Here is an 18,631-nt window from a genome sequence, read left to right as displayed (position 1 = left end):
ATAGAACAAATTAATATACAGGGCTTTGCTAAGTTCCTGAGTAATTAAAAAAAAAAAAATCATGAGCTTTGCTAAGTTCCTGAGTAATTAAAATCCTATTCAAATGTGCTTCTAAATCCCCAGCCGCCTTTGCTGGGCTTAGCAGAAAAGGTGACCAGGTGGCAGCTCCACGCTGCTCAGCCAGGGACTGAAAACGTGCTGGCTCAGAGTCGGTGCCAAATTGTTGGGCTCAGGAAGAGTGGCAACCACAGCCCACCTGAGTCCTGGGGACTCAGAACCACCCCTCAGCGAGTGACTCCACCTGACCACAGCGCCCATCCCCACTCCTCTTCTGTGAAGGGCTCAGAAGCTCTACTGAGTCAATTTTAACCTCTGCAAACAAAACAAGAAGGGGCATACAATTGGTACTTAACAAAGCAGCTCTTTAGACAACCTTTTGGCTTCTCAGTCTTAAAGCCACTGAGAAGCACTGAGAACCACAGATCTGCAAAGCAAAAACTCTGAAAGAGAAAGTGGGGGTGGGGGCGGGGGGCGGGAATTAACAACAACAACAAAATTAATAAGCTCCAACCAAGGGAACACTGAGGCTAGACTGGAAAATCCCCAGGCCTCCGTTCTGGAGTGCCTTGGTTACGGTTATCTGGGACAGTCAGCACTGAATGACCCCCTTAAAACTGTCGATCCAAGTCTACTGCAGAATGAAACCGTTTGTCTCCATAAACCCCTCAGTTGACATCTGCACTGCAATCACAGGCAACGTTTACAAAGGGTGAGACCCAGAAAAAGAAAAACATTATCGTCTGAAAGCATGAAGACTGGCACAAAGGGTTTTGCACAATTGGAGGAACTACCAGCTGAGGCCGCCCCTACAGCGAGGCTCCCCCAGGGGCTAATTTGCTGCTCCAGATCTAGTGCAGTTCAATCCCACTGTGAGTGTTCACTAATGGTCTTGGCAATTCTGCCGGAAGCGCTCTGTAAAGGCTGCTTGCTCTGGGCAGAGGACGTTACTTAAACGGGGCCCCATATTTCTCATCCTGTGAAGGAAAACTTTTAACTTAGGTCTTCTTTTACACTAAGTTCTCAACATTCTACAGTAACAACTAAAAAGCCCGCAGACTATGCATTTTCTTAGAAAGTAGAGGGCTTTCTAACAATTAGAGCTTTCTAAAAATGGAAGGCATCGCCTGGGAAGATTGAGTTCCCTATCTCTGGACAGGATCCAGCAGATGCTGGTGACCAACTGGCTAGGACGTCACAGAAGGGACTCGGGCACTGGGAGAGGAAGGATTAGGTGACTCGTAGGATCCCGTCCAGTTAAAGGATCTAAGAAAATGGAGGTGATTATCCGAGTAACTCCAGAGCGGGGAAGGTGGAACGCACTCCTGCCTCAAATGTAATCATTTCAGGGGATAATAAATGTAGGTTTTTCAGAGTGCACCATCCTCCACAAAGACACACCCACACACTCTCATTCTCTTCCACAAACGAAGTATAAATGGTTGGAATCCCGCTAAACAAACTCTATGGTGTGATCCAAAAGTTTTGGAGGAATCTTTGGGCACAGGCTTCCGATCCGTGGTAACCCTCCACGAGAAAACAGGCTCTGTAACAGCTTCTGCAATACAATTATCTGCGGGTGCAATATTTGCATCTGTTGGGATCAACTGACCTGTTCTCAGACAAAAAAAGAAACTACAAATGTGACTGAGCCTTTCTGAAAATCCACATAGAGAATCACAGGACGGATGTAGTAACTGTTAATTTCAAAGACAACCAAAAGAATTAGACCAGCTGTACAGTCTGGGGCAGGTTTCCCGGCTAAATGTAGAGATGTGATGCCCCATTGTTCTGGTTCCTGTATCTAAGCTCACAGAATACTCTGTACTCCTTCACGGAACTTTGCAATTGTAACCACAAAATGAATTATCCACTTTGTTATTAATGTCTGTCTTCCATGCTCAAAGTTTCAGAAAGGCCAGGCTCTCACTGCATCCTCAGTGTCTATACCTTTACTTAGCAGATGTGGGAAGAAAAAAAAAGTATTTATTGAATAAAAGAATACTTGTCTATACAACAGCCACTATACTACCAAAGTGAAGAGACATCTGAGAACAGTGGGTATAGACAAGAATGTGGAGAATAAGAATGCTCATGCACTGGGTGTATAAAATGGTACAACCACTTGGGGGAATTCGATATTTTCTAATGAGTTTAATGGTAAGGCCATCTTATGACCTAACAAATCTACTTCTGTGTATATATCCTCAAGGAACTAGATTTATGTACACTAGATTGTATATGTATTAGAATGTTCACAGCAGCATTGTTCATAGTTGCCTCAAGTTGGATACAACCAAATAGCCACCAACAGTAAAATGGATTCTTGAATTGTGGTATATTCAGGCAATGGAATACTATATGACAATGAAAACGAATGAACTTAAGCCTCATGCAACAGCACAAATGAATCTCACATGGGATAGTGAGAAAAAAAACGAAAAAAAACCCAGGACACTAAAGAATACACACGGCATGATTCCATTCATCTAAAGAGCAAAAAAAAAAATCCAAACGGCTATTTATTTTAGGGATGCACAGGTAAGTTTCGAGTTCTAGCAAACATTCAAAGAACAGATAAATCAAAACGTACACATACTCTCTCAAAGAAGATAAAGAAAGTGGAGGCCACTACTCTACTTTGGGCAGGAGAGTAACATGGAAAAGGGCAAGAGAAAAGCAAGAAAACCCAGTAGGAAGTTACTGCTGTAGCTTAGTCGAGACAGCCAGTCACGAGCTGATGGGTTCCTCTACCCTTCTAGGTTCTTCTGGCTGCTCTAAAAAAGTAAACGGGCATGAGACATTAACAGGAGAAAGTGGTGATGGGTGGCCTGAGCCAGGGTGGGAGCAGAAGGGATGAAGAGGATTAAAGAGACACAACAAGACAGGACCTGGTGACGGAACAGATACAGAGGTAAGGTGAGCATGGTACCAAGGGATATCCCTTATTAAAAGAAGGGAAGAAAGCAAAAAGACTGCAAGTCTGCAGATTATACTACGTACAATATAGCCCTAATTTTGATGTTTAAAAAGGACATGAATTTACTCTAAAAATAAATTTAGTATCAAAAAGAATAAAAAAACTGCAATGGATTAAAACACATAAAATGTTAAAACTCAGGAGTTCATCACAAAACTATAATGCAAAAGAAGGAAAGGAAGATGAAGGGTTCCAAAGGTTCTAGCATTGCTGGGAAAGTGGAAAAAAAAACAAACCAAGTTAAGGATGTGTATTGTAGTCTCTAGAGTAACCTCTAAAAGAATTTAAAACTAACAACAACAACAAAAAAAAATAGGAAGGAAGACAGACGTTTCATTGATACAAAGGCAAGAGGAAAAAAAAAAAGAATATAAAATAGGTGGGTTGAATAGAAACAAAGAATAGGATGGTAGAAACGTACTGCCATTTCACAATACAAGTTAAACACCACAGGATGTTTCCAGAATGTGGGAAATTCTTTCAAACAACCTTATTTCTTCAACAACTAAACTACAAGGGAAAAAAAGAAGGGGTGGTAACTCATAGATTAAGACACATACTGACCAAATGCAATGTGTGGACCACGTTTGGATACTGATTTGAATTAACCAGCTGCTTTAAAGAAAAAGTGACATAATCAGAGAAACGAACACTGAGTGAACAATGATTTAAAGGAATTCTTTTTAGGTGTGATAATGGCATTGTACCAATGCTTTTTTAAAAAAGATTTCTTACCTTTTGGAGATATATAACAAAGTAATGAAGAAATTACAAATGGAATGATGGTACCTGGGACTTGCTTAAAAATAGACCAGTTCTGTGAAGTGGGAGGGGGCGTGAAAGGAAAGATGACTGAGATGGGCCAGCGTGTTAACAATCATTGATCCTCAGTCATACACATATGGAATGTATTATACTATTCTATTTCTGTATGCATTTGAATTTTACTGGAACAGAAGGAGAAAGGGAAGGAGGAGAGATCTCTAGATAGATAAGTATGTGTAGAAAATGTTTTGGCAGGATATATTTCAAAATGGTTATCTCCGGGCTAACGTGATCACAATTTTTAGAAAGTGTTACAAATTTATCATCTCTGGGTGGGGAGATTACTGGTAACTTTTAGTCTCTTTTTGCTTAGCTATGTTTTCTAATTGTTTCTACAATGAACAAACCAGAATGCTTCAAATGCTCCAAATGCTTCAAAAATTGTTTAGAAGGATGGAAGACTGCCAAAAAACAAAGAGCCTCCCACTTAAATCCACATTTCTTAACCATTTCTGGGTGCCAGTCCCTTGGCAGAATCTGATGAAACTACTGTCTCTCTCCCCAGAAAGATGCACAATCCTACAGAATTTTTCATATGACGTTATTAAGAAACTCTGAGACCTCAGATGAACCCATACGTTATTAGTAGTCATCATAAATAGTAATGGTTGGCTTTTACTGCACAGTTGGTATGTGCCAAGCATGGTTCTAAGTGCTTTCCAAAAGCTAACTCATTTAATCCTCCTAGCAACCCTACGAGACAGGCACTCTCATCATCCCCAATTTACAGATGAGGTGAGGTCAGAGAGGGTGAATAATTTGCACAAGGTCCCACAGCTGCTGACTGGCAGAGCCAGCATACAAACTGAGCAGCCTGGCCCTAAAGCCTTTAAAAAGCTTTTTTTTTTTTTTTTTTTTTTTTTTTTTTTTAGTTAAAGCTGGGCTTTTAACTACCACATTAAGAGGCCACTCGGAGAGTTAAATCAAATACAGAAAGCCAAGGCAACATCCTGAATCACGCCCTGCAAAATGTCTTCAAATTCAACTAACACTAAGTGCCTGCCTACCATGTGCCAGACTCACCCAGACACATGAGCTAACCCCGCCCTGGCAACAGTGCTGTCAGGGACTTGTCCCATACACCCAGCTAACTGCTAGAAAATCAGAAGCCAAGCCTGGGGGCTTCCCTGGTGGCGCAGTGGTTAAGAATCCGCCTGCCGATGCAGGGGACACGGGTTCGAGCCCCGGTCCGGGAAGATGCCACATGCCGCGGAGCAACTAAGCCCGTGCGCCACAACTACTGGGCCTGTGCACTGCAACTACTGAGCCCACATGCCACAACTACTGAAGCCCGTGCGCTCTAGGGCCTGTGTGTTGCAACTACTGAGCCCACGCCTAGTGCTGCTCCGCAACAGAGAAGCCACCACAATGAGAAGCCCACGCAACACAAGGAAGGGTAGTCCCCGCTCGCCGCAACTAGAGAAAGCCCGCGCACAGCAACGAAGACCCAAAGCAGCCAAAAAAAAAAAAAAAAAGTCAAGCCTGTCTTCTGATTTCAAGTTCACCATACACAGCTGATTCCCTTTATGTTGGGGAGGTGGTCTGTTCTAAGTCACACATGACCTCCCCGTGGCCAAACTCATTTCAAGATAACCGGTGGAGGTCCAGTTCAATACTTCCAATTGGTAGACCCTAAAATTAGTCCATGAGGCACAGCAATCTAGTTCTTGAGATTTTCCCTCATCACTCTACTTCAGCCAGCTGAGACGTCTTAGATGGAGACATGCTTCCAAAAGTTTGCATCTGAGGCTCATACACATAAACAGAACGGTATGCACATACTGAAGACAACTGCTAGGTGCTACGATACCACACTACACTCACGCACAACACAGTTAGTACAACTATACACAAGCAAATTACATGAAAGCCCTCCTGATGCTTACAGTTTCACAGTTCAAGCATCGAGTTTCATTGGTGAGCGTTCCCTGAAAAATCTCATGGACCCAGGTGAGTTCTGGTTTATTATTCTCCGCAGGTTCGTTCATGTTGCCATTTTTTAATTTTCCATTTTGTTTCTCCTGTTTCTTCTCTTCCTGCAGGATGTCCGCAATAGTGTTTAGCAAATAATTTAAAAATTCGTGAGCATCCTGCTGCATGTAGTTATCAAAGAGATCTGGAAAGGAGAGGGTCGGTATTTCAATCTCTGGCTATTGAAAAGCAAAGAAAATGCTAATTTTACAAACCACACTTCCATTTTTATATTGAAAGAGTGGACACGTATGGAATACGTTCACCTCTATTTTGCAACTTCAATGGATAAGTTTTTAAAAAATTTTTGTTCACTTCCACTTTTTACCACCCACCAAGAACTAAATTTCCCATATCTTCCTGAAGTCATCATATATATAAAAAGCTACCAACATTTTTATTTGTTCTACAAAAAAAAAAAGAAAAAGAAAAAGAACAGGAATTACTTGATAAACTCCCTGATAAAGTATCAGTATTTAATATGATGTGACCACCAATGATCAATTATTCACTTCGTAATTTATGCAGAGCAACAGGGTCTCTTCCCAAAGATCATATTAAACCCTGGACCAACCTGGAAGCGGCTTAAATGAAACACATAAGGGAGGTGAGGGATATATATGAGAATGTATCTATCTGATAGTGTTCTGAAACCAAATACAAATGATTCCAGCAGCCTGTTCCCTGCCATAAGGACAAACAATCAAGAGATGAATGCAGCTGTGAAACTTCATTATTAATCATGTGCACAAGGAGACTTGGGAGGGCTCTGCTTCCTTCTCAGATTATTTCTATTCTGGTGTGTATAAACTACAACAACTTCAAAAGACGGCAATCAAATTAAATGAGACTTTATAAAACAAACATCTGATTAACTGTGCAAGTCTGTTGCAGTAAGGCTGAAATCTAGGCTAAACACAAGTTGTCATATCAAATATTTCTATAGTCATAAAAATTACCCATGCAGAACTTCTGGAATAACCTCATCTCTACCACCGCTTCTCACACACACACAAAAAAGAATATAGAAAAAAAAGAAGAAAATCAGGTGACAGCAGGACATTTTTTATCACAGAAAAATATCAGCTTGATATCCTTCAACTTAGGCAAACAAAAATCAAAGGTATTATTTTTAAAACAGCAGAGGCTCTGATTAGACAATCTGCATTTAGTTTAATCACTTATGACAACCTTATAAGATAGTACTATTTTATTCAATTATTGCATCAACCTATGTATTCCAATCAGTGTCCTGCCTTGGGCAATTTCTCCTCTTACAATGATCCTACCCAGAAAAAACTCCTTCCAATGTGGAGCAAAAAAAAAAAGGTCATTCCAAAATGGAAAGATAAATTTGAATTTTTAAGTATATCTTTAATTCAGTTTTGTTTTATATACTGGGTAGAAAAGGAGAAATATCTTTTCAAATGATAGTTGAGTAGTTGGCCATACTATGTTCCCATTTAAAAAAAAAAAAAGGTTTCGTTTTGAGGATATACAGAACTGTCAATTCTCCTTATTTCAGAGCCTGAAACCCATTCGTCTCCACGCTACTCACCATTTTCTTTTCTCAGCCTCGAAATGAACTTCTTTGGTGGGATCACGCCAACCTTCTTCTTCTGCGTGGCGATGCTGTGGAAAAGGTCTGCCAGGCATGTCAACAAGTTTTCCTTCTTTTTTTGCTGGGCCTTGTATGCCAGCACATTCTCCCGGAAGGGCCGGCAGAAGTACAAGGCCTGAAGCACGGAGTTACAGTAGCATGTGTTTCCGAACTGCCAAAGGACAACAGGGATGGTTCAAATCAGGGTCCGGGGCTGCACCACCTCCGAACCAGGTGGGGAGAGGGAAAGGGCCACCCTCCATGTGAACCAGCCCAGATTCCGCGTATCACAGCCCTGCTCACGGTGGCAGAAGCCCAGTATGGCACTCTGAACATCACCAGGGAAATGAATGCTAGTATATGCAAGCCTGGTAGCTCTCTAGCCCATTAAAAGTCTCTAAGATGATAAGAAGCACTCGGCCTTGATTTTAAAAAATCTAGTGAAACTTTCTGGTGCTTAAAAAAGAGAGAGACACTGAAGAAGAAAAAAATCGACATGATGTGGAGACGCAGAAAAGCAGCTGGCTACACAAAAGATGTCACAAGGCAACACATCAAAACTCCTATGACAGGGAAAATAAAAATCTCAATCAGAAAGAAATCCAGGAACTAGGAACCACTTGCTCAGCTAAAACAGTCTTCACCGAATGGGGACTTGTTTTAGTTTCTCTCTTTCAAGATTCCAGCACGCCTGCCATTGGCTTCAGACCACATTTCCTCACTTTCTCCAAAGCAATCTTATTTCCGCCAAAGTAGCAATTGTCTCAATACCATAGTACCACCCAGTTCCTGGTCTCCTGCAATCTGATTAGGGCCCACAGAGTAATACTATGACCTCTCAAAAGCCACGGATACTCAAGATTATGATTAACGAGGGAAAAAGTAAGTCATCATCTCCCTGGTTTTCAACTGACTATATAATAACCAACTCTGCAGGTGAACACATAGCTGAGACATTCACTTTAGAATTTTTCATGCACATTAACATGAAAAGGAAAACAAACTAAGGAAATCAGAAGATTAATAACAGATTACGAACTGCTGTGTGAGATTAAAATAGAACATGAGCATTTCAAGATTGGTTGTTGGCTTGTGTGTTGTCTGCCCAAGAGCAAGGCAGATGCACCACCATCCTTAACGTGACATTTCTACGTATGTTAAGATAGAACACTTCCTATTTTTATATATTTTAATCTACTTTGACACAATTATGCAATGAGACAAACCTCTTTTTAAAGAGAAGCTGTAACTTTCATGAATTACCATTCGAAACAAACATAAATGAAACTATTAATAAGTTTAGGTCTCACGATGCTTCCACAGACTAGGAGATGGCCTTAGTTCTTTTTTCCTCCATAGTCTGCACTTGTCTTTTCCCTGCACAAGGTAGAATTCCAGCAACTTCAATAACTATCCTCACAGAGCTTAAGCAAGAGGTCTTTGCACTATGCCTAAAAAAACTGCATTAAAATTAGGAGTCAGTATTTCATGAACACAATGTCCTATATTCCAGTACTGGAGCATCCTCCTACCATTCTTTTCTCTGTTACTCAGTACCTCACCTTCAGCCAGACACCCTTTAGTAACACTTGGCCCTGGGCCAGTGGACAACGTCTGGGAAAGAAAAGGAACTAACATTGACCGAGTGTCCACAAATGTGCCTCAGACTCATGTCAGTACCTTCAATAGGAGCTCTCATGGATCCTTCATTATAGGCCAAGAGGTAGAAACCATTATGGTCTCCATTTTACAGAGGGGGAAATGGAGACACAGAGAGGCCAAGTGACTTGCCCAAGATCGCACAGCTAGTGAACGGCATAGGCAGAATTCAGACTTAGGTCTGTACCACCGCAAAGCCAATGTCCACTCCACTATCCCACAGGCGGCATTCACTCAGAGAATGGTCCCAGTGGAAATTACCACCTATCACACCTGAACTGACGGACCACACTCAGAGCAGTTGTTCCAGAAAACCAGGTGCTTATGAGTTAACACCGGATGTCACTTAAATCCTCCACCCCAGAGAGAAAGGATCAGGTGGGGAAGAAAGCTCACGGGGGTGGTGGGCAATACGGCCTTACTACTTGGTCATAATCAACTTGTCTAGGACACAGGCCCTGGCAAGTATGGCCATCTACAAGGGGACCATTGCTGAGCACAAGCAAAATGAGGCCAAGGGATTTTGAGGTAAACTGGCCCCAGTTTTCCCCTGACTCCCCACCCATGCTTCAAATACCAAGTTGTGCTGTTAAATCGCTACTGGTGATGAGCTGGAAACTCTTTCGATGCTCTGGTTGAACTGATGCATACTGAAACAAAGCTACCAAGGAGCCCACCCAGGTGGTGAAGGGAGAACATACAAAAGCAGATACTGCTACAAAGGCTAATAATATCACTGTGAAAGTTATGGGTGCAGCAGAAATCTTTTAAAGCACAGGGGAAAAAAATGAGAATTTGACCCGATAACGCACTAATTAAACACTTTCTTCTGGGGCAGCTCATACTTTCAAAAACTGGACTAAATCTCCCCCACCCCAATATTTGCCACTTATGGTAACCAAGGAGTATGAACGATTATTTAAAGCTTGATAATAACAAAAATGGGAATGGAGTTGCTTCAAGAACTCTAAAACATTTAATTAAGATAGTACATTTTAAAATACTTACATTGACCAATCCGAAGTAGTGTTCATTGATTGGAAACTGCTCTGGACCAATGTCTTTTTCCAGAGCAGAGGCATTGGTGCCCTAAAAGAGAAAAATAACAAAAGTTCTGTTGTGTGTAGAATAGACAAGAAAGCAAAATGATACTTGAGAGAGTCCACTATCGAGACCAGCATCTCCTCGGGTGGCCTGGAGTTTGGTGACGGTCACGCTGAAAGAACAGGTGTCAGAAGTAAACCGTCGAAGAGGTAATGACATCAGCCTACTCCTCTCCTCATCCAACTTCATCATCCCCTCAAACCTGTTCTACCTGGCTTCAATTCTCCTCTATTAGGAAAGGAGGTTTGGGACAGGCAAATCAGCAAATCATCAGTCAGAACTTCCGAAAGAAACATTCTAAGCTCAGGCAGCTGCAGTAGCTTTTATACTACTGGTGTATAGAATCGTACCACCACTTTCAAAGTCAACAGTACCATCCTGATAAAGATTTATCTACCGTGCACCCACTATGTGCCAGGTACTATTCTAGGCTCTGACAACAGAACAGGGGACAAAGACAGGCTGAAAGAAAAAGCAAGTACACTGGACAGTACATCAGAAGGTGACAAGTGCAGTGAAGAAAAACAAGGCAGGAAATGAGGGTGGGGACTCCGGGGAGCAGGGGGTGAAGGGGAGGCACGGAGGGGGAAGGAGTGGAGGGTAGATCATTGCCGCTTAAATAGGGTGGTCGGGGGGGCCTTACTGAGAAAGTGAAATGTCCAAGGAATATTGTAAATAATGGAGAAATACAATTTAAAACCTAACAGTTCCCAAATGCATCAAATTGGTGAGCCATGTGTACTCAAGTTCAACACTCCAACACGATGACAATAAGTTCCTGGGTACTCCCACTATATATGCCAGGAACTGCACTATTTATTCTCACAACATCCCATTAGGTAAGTACTTACTATCATAATCCCCATTTAACAGACAGGAACTTAAGGCTTCGAATGGTTAAGAACCTGCCCAAAGACCACAGGCAGTAAGTGGCAGAGCTAGGACTTGAACCCAGGAGTCAGACTCGGGAGCCCCCGGTCTTAACCAAAGGCTATGCAGAGCAATCCTATGACAAAACCATTTACTGAGCCCCCGCTAAGGGCCAAGGGGTCATTGGCAAAAGCACACTGATTATCACTGCGCCCCACCCCACGCAAGGCCTGGAGGGGTCTGCTGGGATTAGGAAGAGCGACCAAAGTTCAGTCCAATCAGGTGAGTAGTTAGGGGGTGGGTAGGACCACAGGCCCCACGTATACCCGTGGCTCTAACATCATCCTACAGCTTCTCACGTCCTCAGGCTATCACGGAAGACTCACAGCTCACAGAATCTCAGAGATTTGGGAGACAGGTATTTAACAAAGAGACTGTTATGTTTTGTAAAAACTAAATCTGCTGCTGCTACTTATTCTGGGCTCATATAAATAGAATCTCCCATCCCAGAAAGAAATGGCCAAAAGGTGGGCTGAGAACCAGTTAAAACGGTCACGTGTCAACAAGCAAACATGAAATGCAGAATAACTCAATTCTAAGCAAACACGACCTCAGCAGAAATAGTACATTCCATCCCCTTATCATACTATCCTTTGTTTCCCCTTGTTTTCTAGGTCCCTGATACTGCTCCACCAATCTAAATTCCTCTACCCGTCATCGGAGACCTTGAGTTTAGCGGTCATCTTTGCACACAACAGTTTCACTATCTTTTCATGGGGGCGGGCGGGGGAGGCAGGGTTTCATTGCCTTCACAATAATGTGACTCCACATACAGGCTGAATTTTTTAAATAATACTTATATGAAAGCAGGATTTTATGGTATAGACAAAACTCACTAAAAGTTTTCAATAAAGCTACATCTCAATCATCAATCGATGTAAATAATGTGTATTAAATATACCCACAGCCATTTTTGAAACAACATTAGAATATACGGCTTAGAGCCCAGGAGGAATGTCAGATATAAAAGTAGAGCACATGGAGACAGATCTCATTAAATCTAAGGATTCAATCCCTGACTTCTGTTATTCGGGAATTCTTGGATGGAGTGCTTTTTTCTCTCTTAATATTTTCCCACTGGAGAGGGAGCTGGTGGGGGGTGGCTGGCTGTGACTCAGGCTAAGTACGGTGACCCAGGGGAAGAATACCTGGGTGGGAGGAATAATATAATAAGAATTCTTATAATAATATGATAATACCATGGAGGTAGCAGGCCAGGAGCACCCACAGCACAGCTCGGGGGAGAAGAAAGTGAGCTAGCCGTGTCGTCAGCGAAACCTGGCCCTCCCTCCGGTAAGGTCTGCTCGCCCCCGCACACACAAGGTCTGGAAGGGTCAGGAGGGGAGGTCAACCGCGCTCTGGTCCCCAGCCTCGCTTCCAGACCCCTGCACCGTCACCCATCTCGTCAAAACATCCACCCTGTGCAGCCCGTGCCTCCCGGCACCGTACGAACCCCTTCCCTTCTCCTCGTCTCGCCTGACCCCTCCATGCCCTGACGACCTACCTTTATACCCTGTCTCCTGCCATCGTGCTGGGTGGCTTCAGGATCCACGTGGCGGTGCCTTCCCATCCCCTGCTCTCTCAGCAACTCATGCCCTCTTTTCTAGCTGTCTTTTATTTCACTCCACTCCAGCTACCCACTCCCAAAGACGCATCCCGGACCTGGTCACCACCCCAAAACCCAGCCAGGCTGGACTCTGTCTGTCGGCTCATCCCATCACAGCCACTCGTATACCCGCCAGGACCCGTCACTCCTCTCCTTTCTCATTCAGCTTAGAGTCCATGGATCATGTCAGTGGCTCTTATAAACACCCCTGACCTTATGCTTTGCTCACACCACCTGGCAAAAAACCCACCCACTGGGAACCAAATTATTCACCTTCTCTGAACATACGCCCAGACAGATGTGCAGCGCTAGGGGGGAGAAGTTGCACCTCAGGCTGATTGCATTCGCTCGAACTCACCAAATTCAAGCGGCCCACGTCCCCACCTTCCAAGACCCTTTCTCTGAGGCACTCATTCTCCACTCCACAGCGACCTTTTCCAAATTTCCCCAAGCGCCTCAAAACTATATACCTCTCTGCCCCTCTCACTGGCTTCCCACTCTACAGGAAAATGAAGAAAAAGAAAAACATTAAACCAGCAGAGAGGAACTCTCTTAATTTCACACTCTCAAACCTTCAAACCTATGTGCCTACCTCTCCCAATGATGGAGACCTCGCTCTCGTGCAGGTCAATTGCTCCCGCACTATTAGATCCTGCCCGGCGGAATTTAACATGCCTCCTTGTCTCTCATGTTAAAAATACACATACACGTCTTCTTCCCACCTCTCCCAGTCCCCACCCCCTTTCTCACCTCCCCTTCATAGCTAAACTTCTTTAAACAATTGTCTATTCTGACACATTTACAAATGAATCAGATGATTTCTAAGATTTATTTCAAATGATCCAGTGGGGAGAAGTGGGAGGTGGGTGTGCGGGGCTTATTATACTATTCCATTTATACTTTTACATATATGTTTACAGGCAGAGTAATGGTCTCCCAAAGATGCCCAGGTCTTCATCCCCAGAACTTGTGATGACGTCACCCTACATGGCAAAGGTAAATTTAGATTGTAGAAGGGCTTAATTTGCCAATCAGGACTTAATTTGACCTTAAAATAGGGGGACTGCCCTGGATTATCCAGTTGGGCCCAACGTAATCACAAGCATCTTTAGAAGCGGGAGACAGATCAGAACAACAGACCGGATCGCTATGATGTGTGAAGGACTCCACTTGCCTTCGCTGACTCTGTAGGCAGAGGAAGGGGCCAGGAGCCAAGGAACCAGGCAGTCTCTAGAAGCTTAAAAGGCAAGAAAAAAAAAAACAGTTTCCGCTAGAGCCTCCGGGAAGAACACAGCCGCACACTGCCTTCATTTTAGCCCGGGTGGGGCTAGTTCAGACTTGTGACCTCCAGGCTATAAGGTAATATACTTGTGCTGTCTAAGCTGCTAAGTTCACGGTAACTTGTTACAGCAGCAATAGACTAATACAATATGTCTGAAGTTTTCCATAATACTCGCTAAGACCTGTCTCTATTTCCTCACCTCCCCATCTCTCCTGAAAATATTCCCTTCTGGATTCTACCCCTGATGAGCTCCACACATGGTCAACTCAGGAAGACACACTTAGCTGTTGGCTTTCTCCAGGTGCCGTCTAAGGCCCTCTTCCCTCCCTCCATGCCTCTTTCTGTAGGGTCCAGGCAACAACCAGGCTTCAATCAGCAGCTACGTGCCAACCATTTCCAACGCTTCCCCTTCATCCCAGAAAGCTCACTTCTGAGCCCATTCAGGCAGGGTGAAGACACAGTTCCACTTGCTTGTCTCACAGGCCCTCAAAATCACTCTACCCCGAAACTAGAGCTTTCACTTCTCCTTCCCCTCAAATCCAGTCTCTTCCTGGTGTTTCCCCACTTGTCCATGACGATGCCACCTTCCACCTGGCTCCTGCTAGAAACCTGAGGGCCACGCCTAACGTCCTTCTCCACACTCGACGGCCATCCACCACAGCACACTACTGACCGATTCACTCTCCTTAAATCTCTCAAATCCCTTCGCTTCTCTTGAACCTCCTGCCACCAGTGGGACCAGGCCACCAGCATCTCTCATCTGAATTACAACAGCCTCCTAAATGGCCTCTGACACCCACCTTGCTCACCTCTAACCCCACCATCAACATGGCAGCAAAACTGCTCTTTCTAAATACAAATCTGCTTTAAAATGCTCCAGTGACTTCTACTGCTGTCTCCAATGTCACCTGCCACCCATTCTCTCATACACTTGGCCTGCTAGGATGGCCTTTGCTCTGGTCCTCAAGTACCTCAAGTTCCCTCCCATCCATCACCTGAATGCTCTTCCCCTGCTTCTTCACCTGGCTGTACCCTATCATCCTTCTCAGGGAGTTCTTTACCGGCCACCCCTAGATTCAGGTAGTCTCTGTAATGGATAGAATAATGGCCCCTCAAAGATTTCCCCACCCTAATCCCTGGAACCTGTGAATATGTTAACTTATGTGGCAAAAGGGACTCTGCAGGTATGACTGATTTAACAATCTTGAGATGGGGGGGGGTGCAGTTATCCTGGATGACCTCAATGGGCCCAGTGTCATCAAGGGTCCTCATGAGAAAGAGGCAGGAGTATCAGAGTCAGCGAGGAGATGTGACGACAGCAGCACAGTTCAGAGAGAGACCGGAAGATGCTACACTGCCGGCCTTGACGATGGAAGGGGCCCAGAGCCAAGGACTGCAGGCAGGCCCTAGAAAGTGGAAAAGGCTCTCCTAGAGCCTCCAGAAGCTGTGCAGCCCTGCGACACCTTGATTTTAGTTCTGACCTCCAGAGCTCGAAGGGAATAAATTCCTGTCATTTTAAGCTGCTAAGTCTGTGGTCCTAGTTTACAGCAGCAACAGGAAACTAACACACCCCTCCCCCAACAACCTCCACTCTCCACTCATAGCATACTGTCTCCCTTACAGTGTTTACTCCAATTCTTATTTATGTAATTATTAATATGTTTCCTATCCCCTCAACTACATGTCTCACAGGAGCAATGACTTATGTCTGACCTGCTTAATACGGCACTCTCAGTGGCTAGCACAGATTAGGCGCAGGCCTGCTGGGTGGGTGGGTGGATGGATGGATGGATGGACGAATGAGTGGATGGTTGGTTGGATGGATGGATGCATGCGTGCATAGATGGGGATGGTTAGGGCTGTGCAAGTTGCTTCCACGTCCATGATCATTTGGACACAGATGTGTGAGCTCTCCCGATCTACTGTTCAGTGAGGCCTACATGGTGCCCTCTTCCATTTCCCCATTCTCCCTTCCCTTTTATAAATATACACCCTAGGAATTCCTTCCCATGGATACAGAACGTCACTGATGCTGACATTTGGAACCAACCTCTTGCTTCACATGCTAGCATTTTCCATTGGTAACGTGAATTTTTGTGCATCTTTAACAGATTTTGGAGTTCTCTACGTTAAATGTAAATCTCTGTATGATAAAAGGACACACACATGCTGGGGAACGTTTCATGAGAGATGGTGGGAGCTTAAAGATCAACTAGACAGTATAAATCGAAATTTTAAATGAGCACATCCTTCAATCCTGCAATTCTTCTTTAAGCAATTTGTTCCACATCTATACTCACACGGGTAGAAAAGATACAGAGACTATAGCAAGGACCAAAATAATCCAGGCCTGGCTTAAACAAGACGGAAGTTTACTTCAAGAGGAAGCAGCACAGGCCTGACACGGCAGCTCTGCAGGGCCGGGGACTCGGGCTCCTTTTATCTTGTTGTCTGTCATCCTCAAGAACGTATCTTGGGAACCAACATGGTCACTCCGGCCCCTATCATCAAACAACCTCCGCCAGGGGGAAGCAGACAAGACGGGGAGAGACTGCGCCTTCTCTTCCAAGAATGTTCCTGGAAGTCGCATACATCACTTTTGCTCATGATCCCAGTGGCCAGAATCTCACCCAGCCACACGGCCACACCTAGCTGCCAGGGGAGCCTGGCAAATGGGCTCTATTACCAGCCAAAATTAGAGATGGAAAAAGGATACTGAAGGAACGAGCAGCAGGCAACATCTCGGATGGTCCCCCCCGGCAAGGCTTGCAAGAGGAAAACGTTAGAAATAACTGGTTAAATAATTACAGTAATAAACAGGATGGAATACCATGTAGCTACTTAAAAAAGTAAAGCTACTCTATAGGTATGGCTATGAAAATTTGTCCAAGATACAGCGATAAGTATCAATAAAAACGTGTGAGAGAGTAAGTGTGTGTACATGACAATTACTGGAAATGTCCTCCTTTCAAGCAGCAGACGCTGAGCCCTTTTCGTGTCCAGCACGACTCTACTTCTGAGGGACCCAAAGGGACAGAGCGGCCCGGGCCTGCCTTCAACACCTACATTCTAATGGAAATTCCAGAACGAATACTTGAGAAATTATTAACACTTGTCACCAGCGTCCAGGAAGCGGGGCTGGCAGATGACAGGCCACCGGGGGCTTTTTGTTTTCTCAACTGTGCAAAGTTTTTACCATCAGCGTGTATTATTTTTGTCATAAAAAATGTCAGAGAAAGTCAGCAAACTAATACCCTGCAGACAAGCTGTCTAAGGCCCACGGTACACAGCTCAGAGCTTTATGAGGCCATTTTCCCCGCCGGTGTGAATTTGCTTTCCCCTCTCTTGGCCTTAGTTTCCTGGCTGAGAGGTGGGATACTCGGCCTGCCTGTGGCTCAGGGGGCAGAGAGAATCAAACAAAACGTGGAACATTATCAGCACTATGTAAACTGCAAGGTGTGCTGCAAACCCAAGAGCCTGCAGTCCTACCGCGGGCACCAAGCACTGTGACACATAAGGCAAACGGGAGGCACTGAGAATAACTGACCAGATGCTGAACAAAAAACTAATCTGGAGCAGTAAATCACAGGGTCTGGAGGTATAAGAAACACAGTTCTCATTCTCGTCAGTAAAAAATTTGGTAACCTTTGAAAACAATGCACCACACTTTATTAAAAATAGAATCTGGGCTGGGACAAGTTCCAACAAGAAGACTGTAATGCTAGCTCTTCACAGCACTTCTGAAAGCAATTGTGTGACTGCCAAGGGGTGCTACAAAAACACAAAACCAACAATAACAACAACTTGTGAAGGATGAGTCATAAATGTATAAGATGGGTATAGAAAGGCATTTCTATAAATTCATTAAAGCAATTTTAAAAGCAGTTTATAGGAAAACATGTTAGAATGCCTTCCTTCTGGGGAGGGGGGAAGAAGACAGATTCTTGCCCAGGAGGATATAATCAGAATGATGGCAATGAGAGTATCACCTCACACCGGTCAGGATGGCCATCATCAAAAAATCTACAAACAATAAATGCTGGAGAGGGTGTGGAGAAAAGGGAACCCTCTTGCACTGTTGGTGGGAATGTAAATTGATACAGCCACTAGGGAGAACAGTATGGAGGTTCCTTAAAAAACTACAAATAGAACTACCATATGACCCAGCCATCCCACTACTGGGCATATATCCTGAGAAAACCATAATTCAAAAAGAGTCATGTACCACAATGTTCAATGCAGCACTATTTACAACAGCCAGGACATGGAAGCAACCTAAGTGTCCACTGACAGATGAATGGATAAAGAAGATGTGGCACATACATACAATGGAATATTACTCAGCCATAAAAAGAAACGAAATTGAGTTATTTGTAGTGAGGTGGATGGACCTAGAGTCTGTCATACAGAGTGAAGGAATTCAGAAAGAGAAAAATAAATACCGTATGCTAACACATATATATGGAATCTAAAAAAAAAAAAGGTTCTGATGAACCTAGGGGTCGGACAAGAATAAAGACGCAGATGTAGAGAATGGACCTGAGGACACGGGGAGGGGGAAGGGTAGGCTGGGACAAAGTGAGAGAGTAGCAATGACATATATACACTATCAAATGT

At 44.0% G+C, this 18,631-nt stretch overlaps 1 protein-coding gene across 3 annotated transcripts in view; it reads right to left on the bottom strand.

Moving 5' to 3' along the window:
- USP46 (ubiquitin specific peptidase 46) overlaps positions 1 to 18,631 on the bottom strand; it is a 62,386-nt gene that overhangs the window by 26,141 nt on the left and 17,614 nt on the right. For all 3 annotated transcript variants that reach the window (XM_060148196.1, XM_060148197.1, XM_060148198.1), the window contains exons 2-4: positions 10,101 to 10,181; positions 7,392 to 7,605; positions 5,749 to 5,978 (exon numbers count right to left, since the gene is read on the bottom strand). In XM_060148196.1, coding sequence (XP_060004179.1) covers positions 5,749 to 5,978; positions 7,392 to 7,605; positions 10,101 to 10,181 — 525 coding nt within the window. The remainder of the gene's footprint in view (positions 1 to 5,748; positions 5,979 to 7,391; positions 7,606 to 10,100; positions 10,182 to 18,631) is intronic.

This window comes from Lagenorhynchus albirostris, chromosome 4 (genome assembly GCF_949774975.1).
Source record: "Lagenorhynchus albirostris chromosome 4, mLagAlb1.1, whole genome shotgun sequence".
In the NCBI taxonomy this organism is placed as follows: domain Eukaryota; kingdom Metazoa; phylum Chordata; class Mammalia; order Artiodactyla; family Delphinidae; genus Lagenorhynchus; species Lagenorhynchus albirostris.
This window is presented reverse-complemented; position numbering and strand designations above follow the sequence as displayed.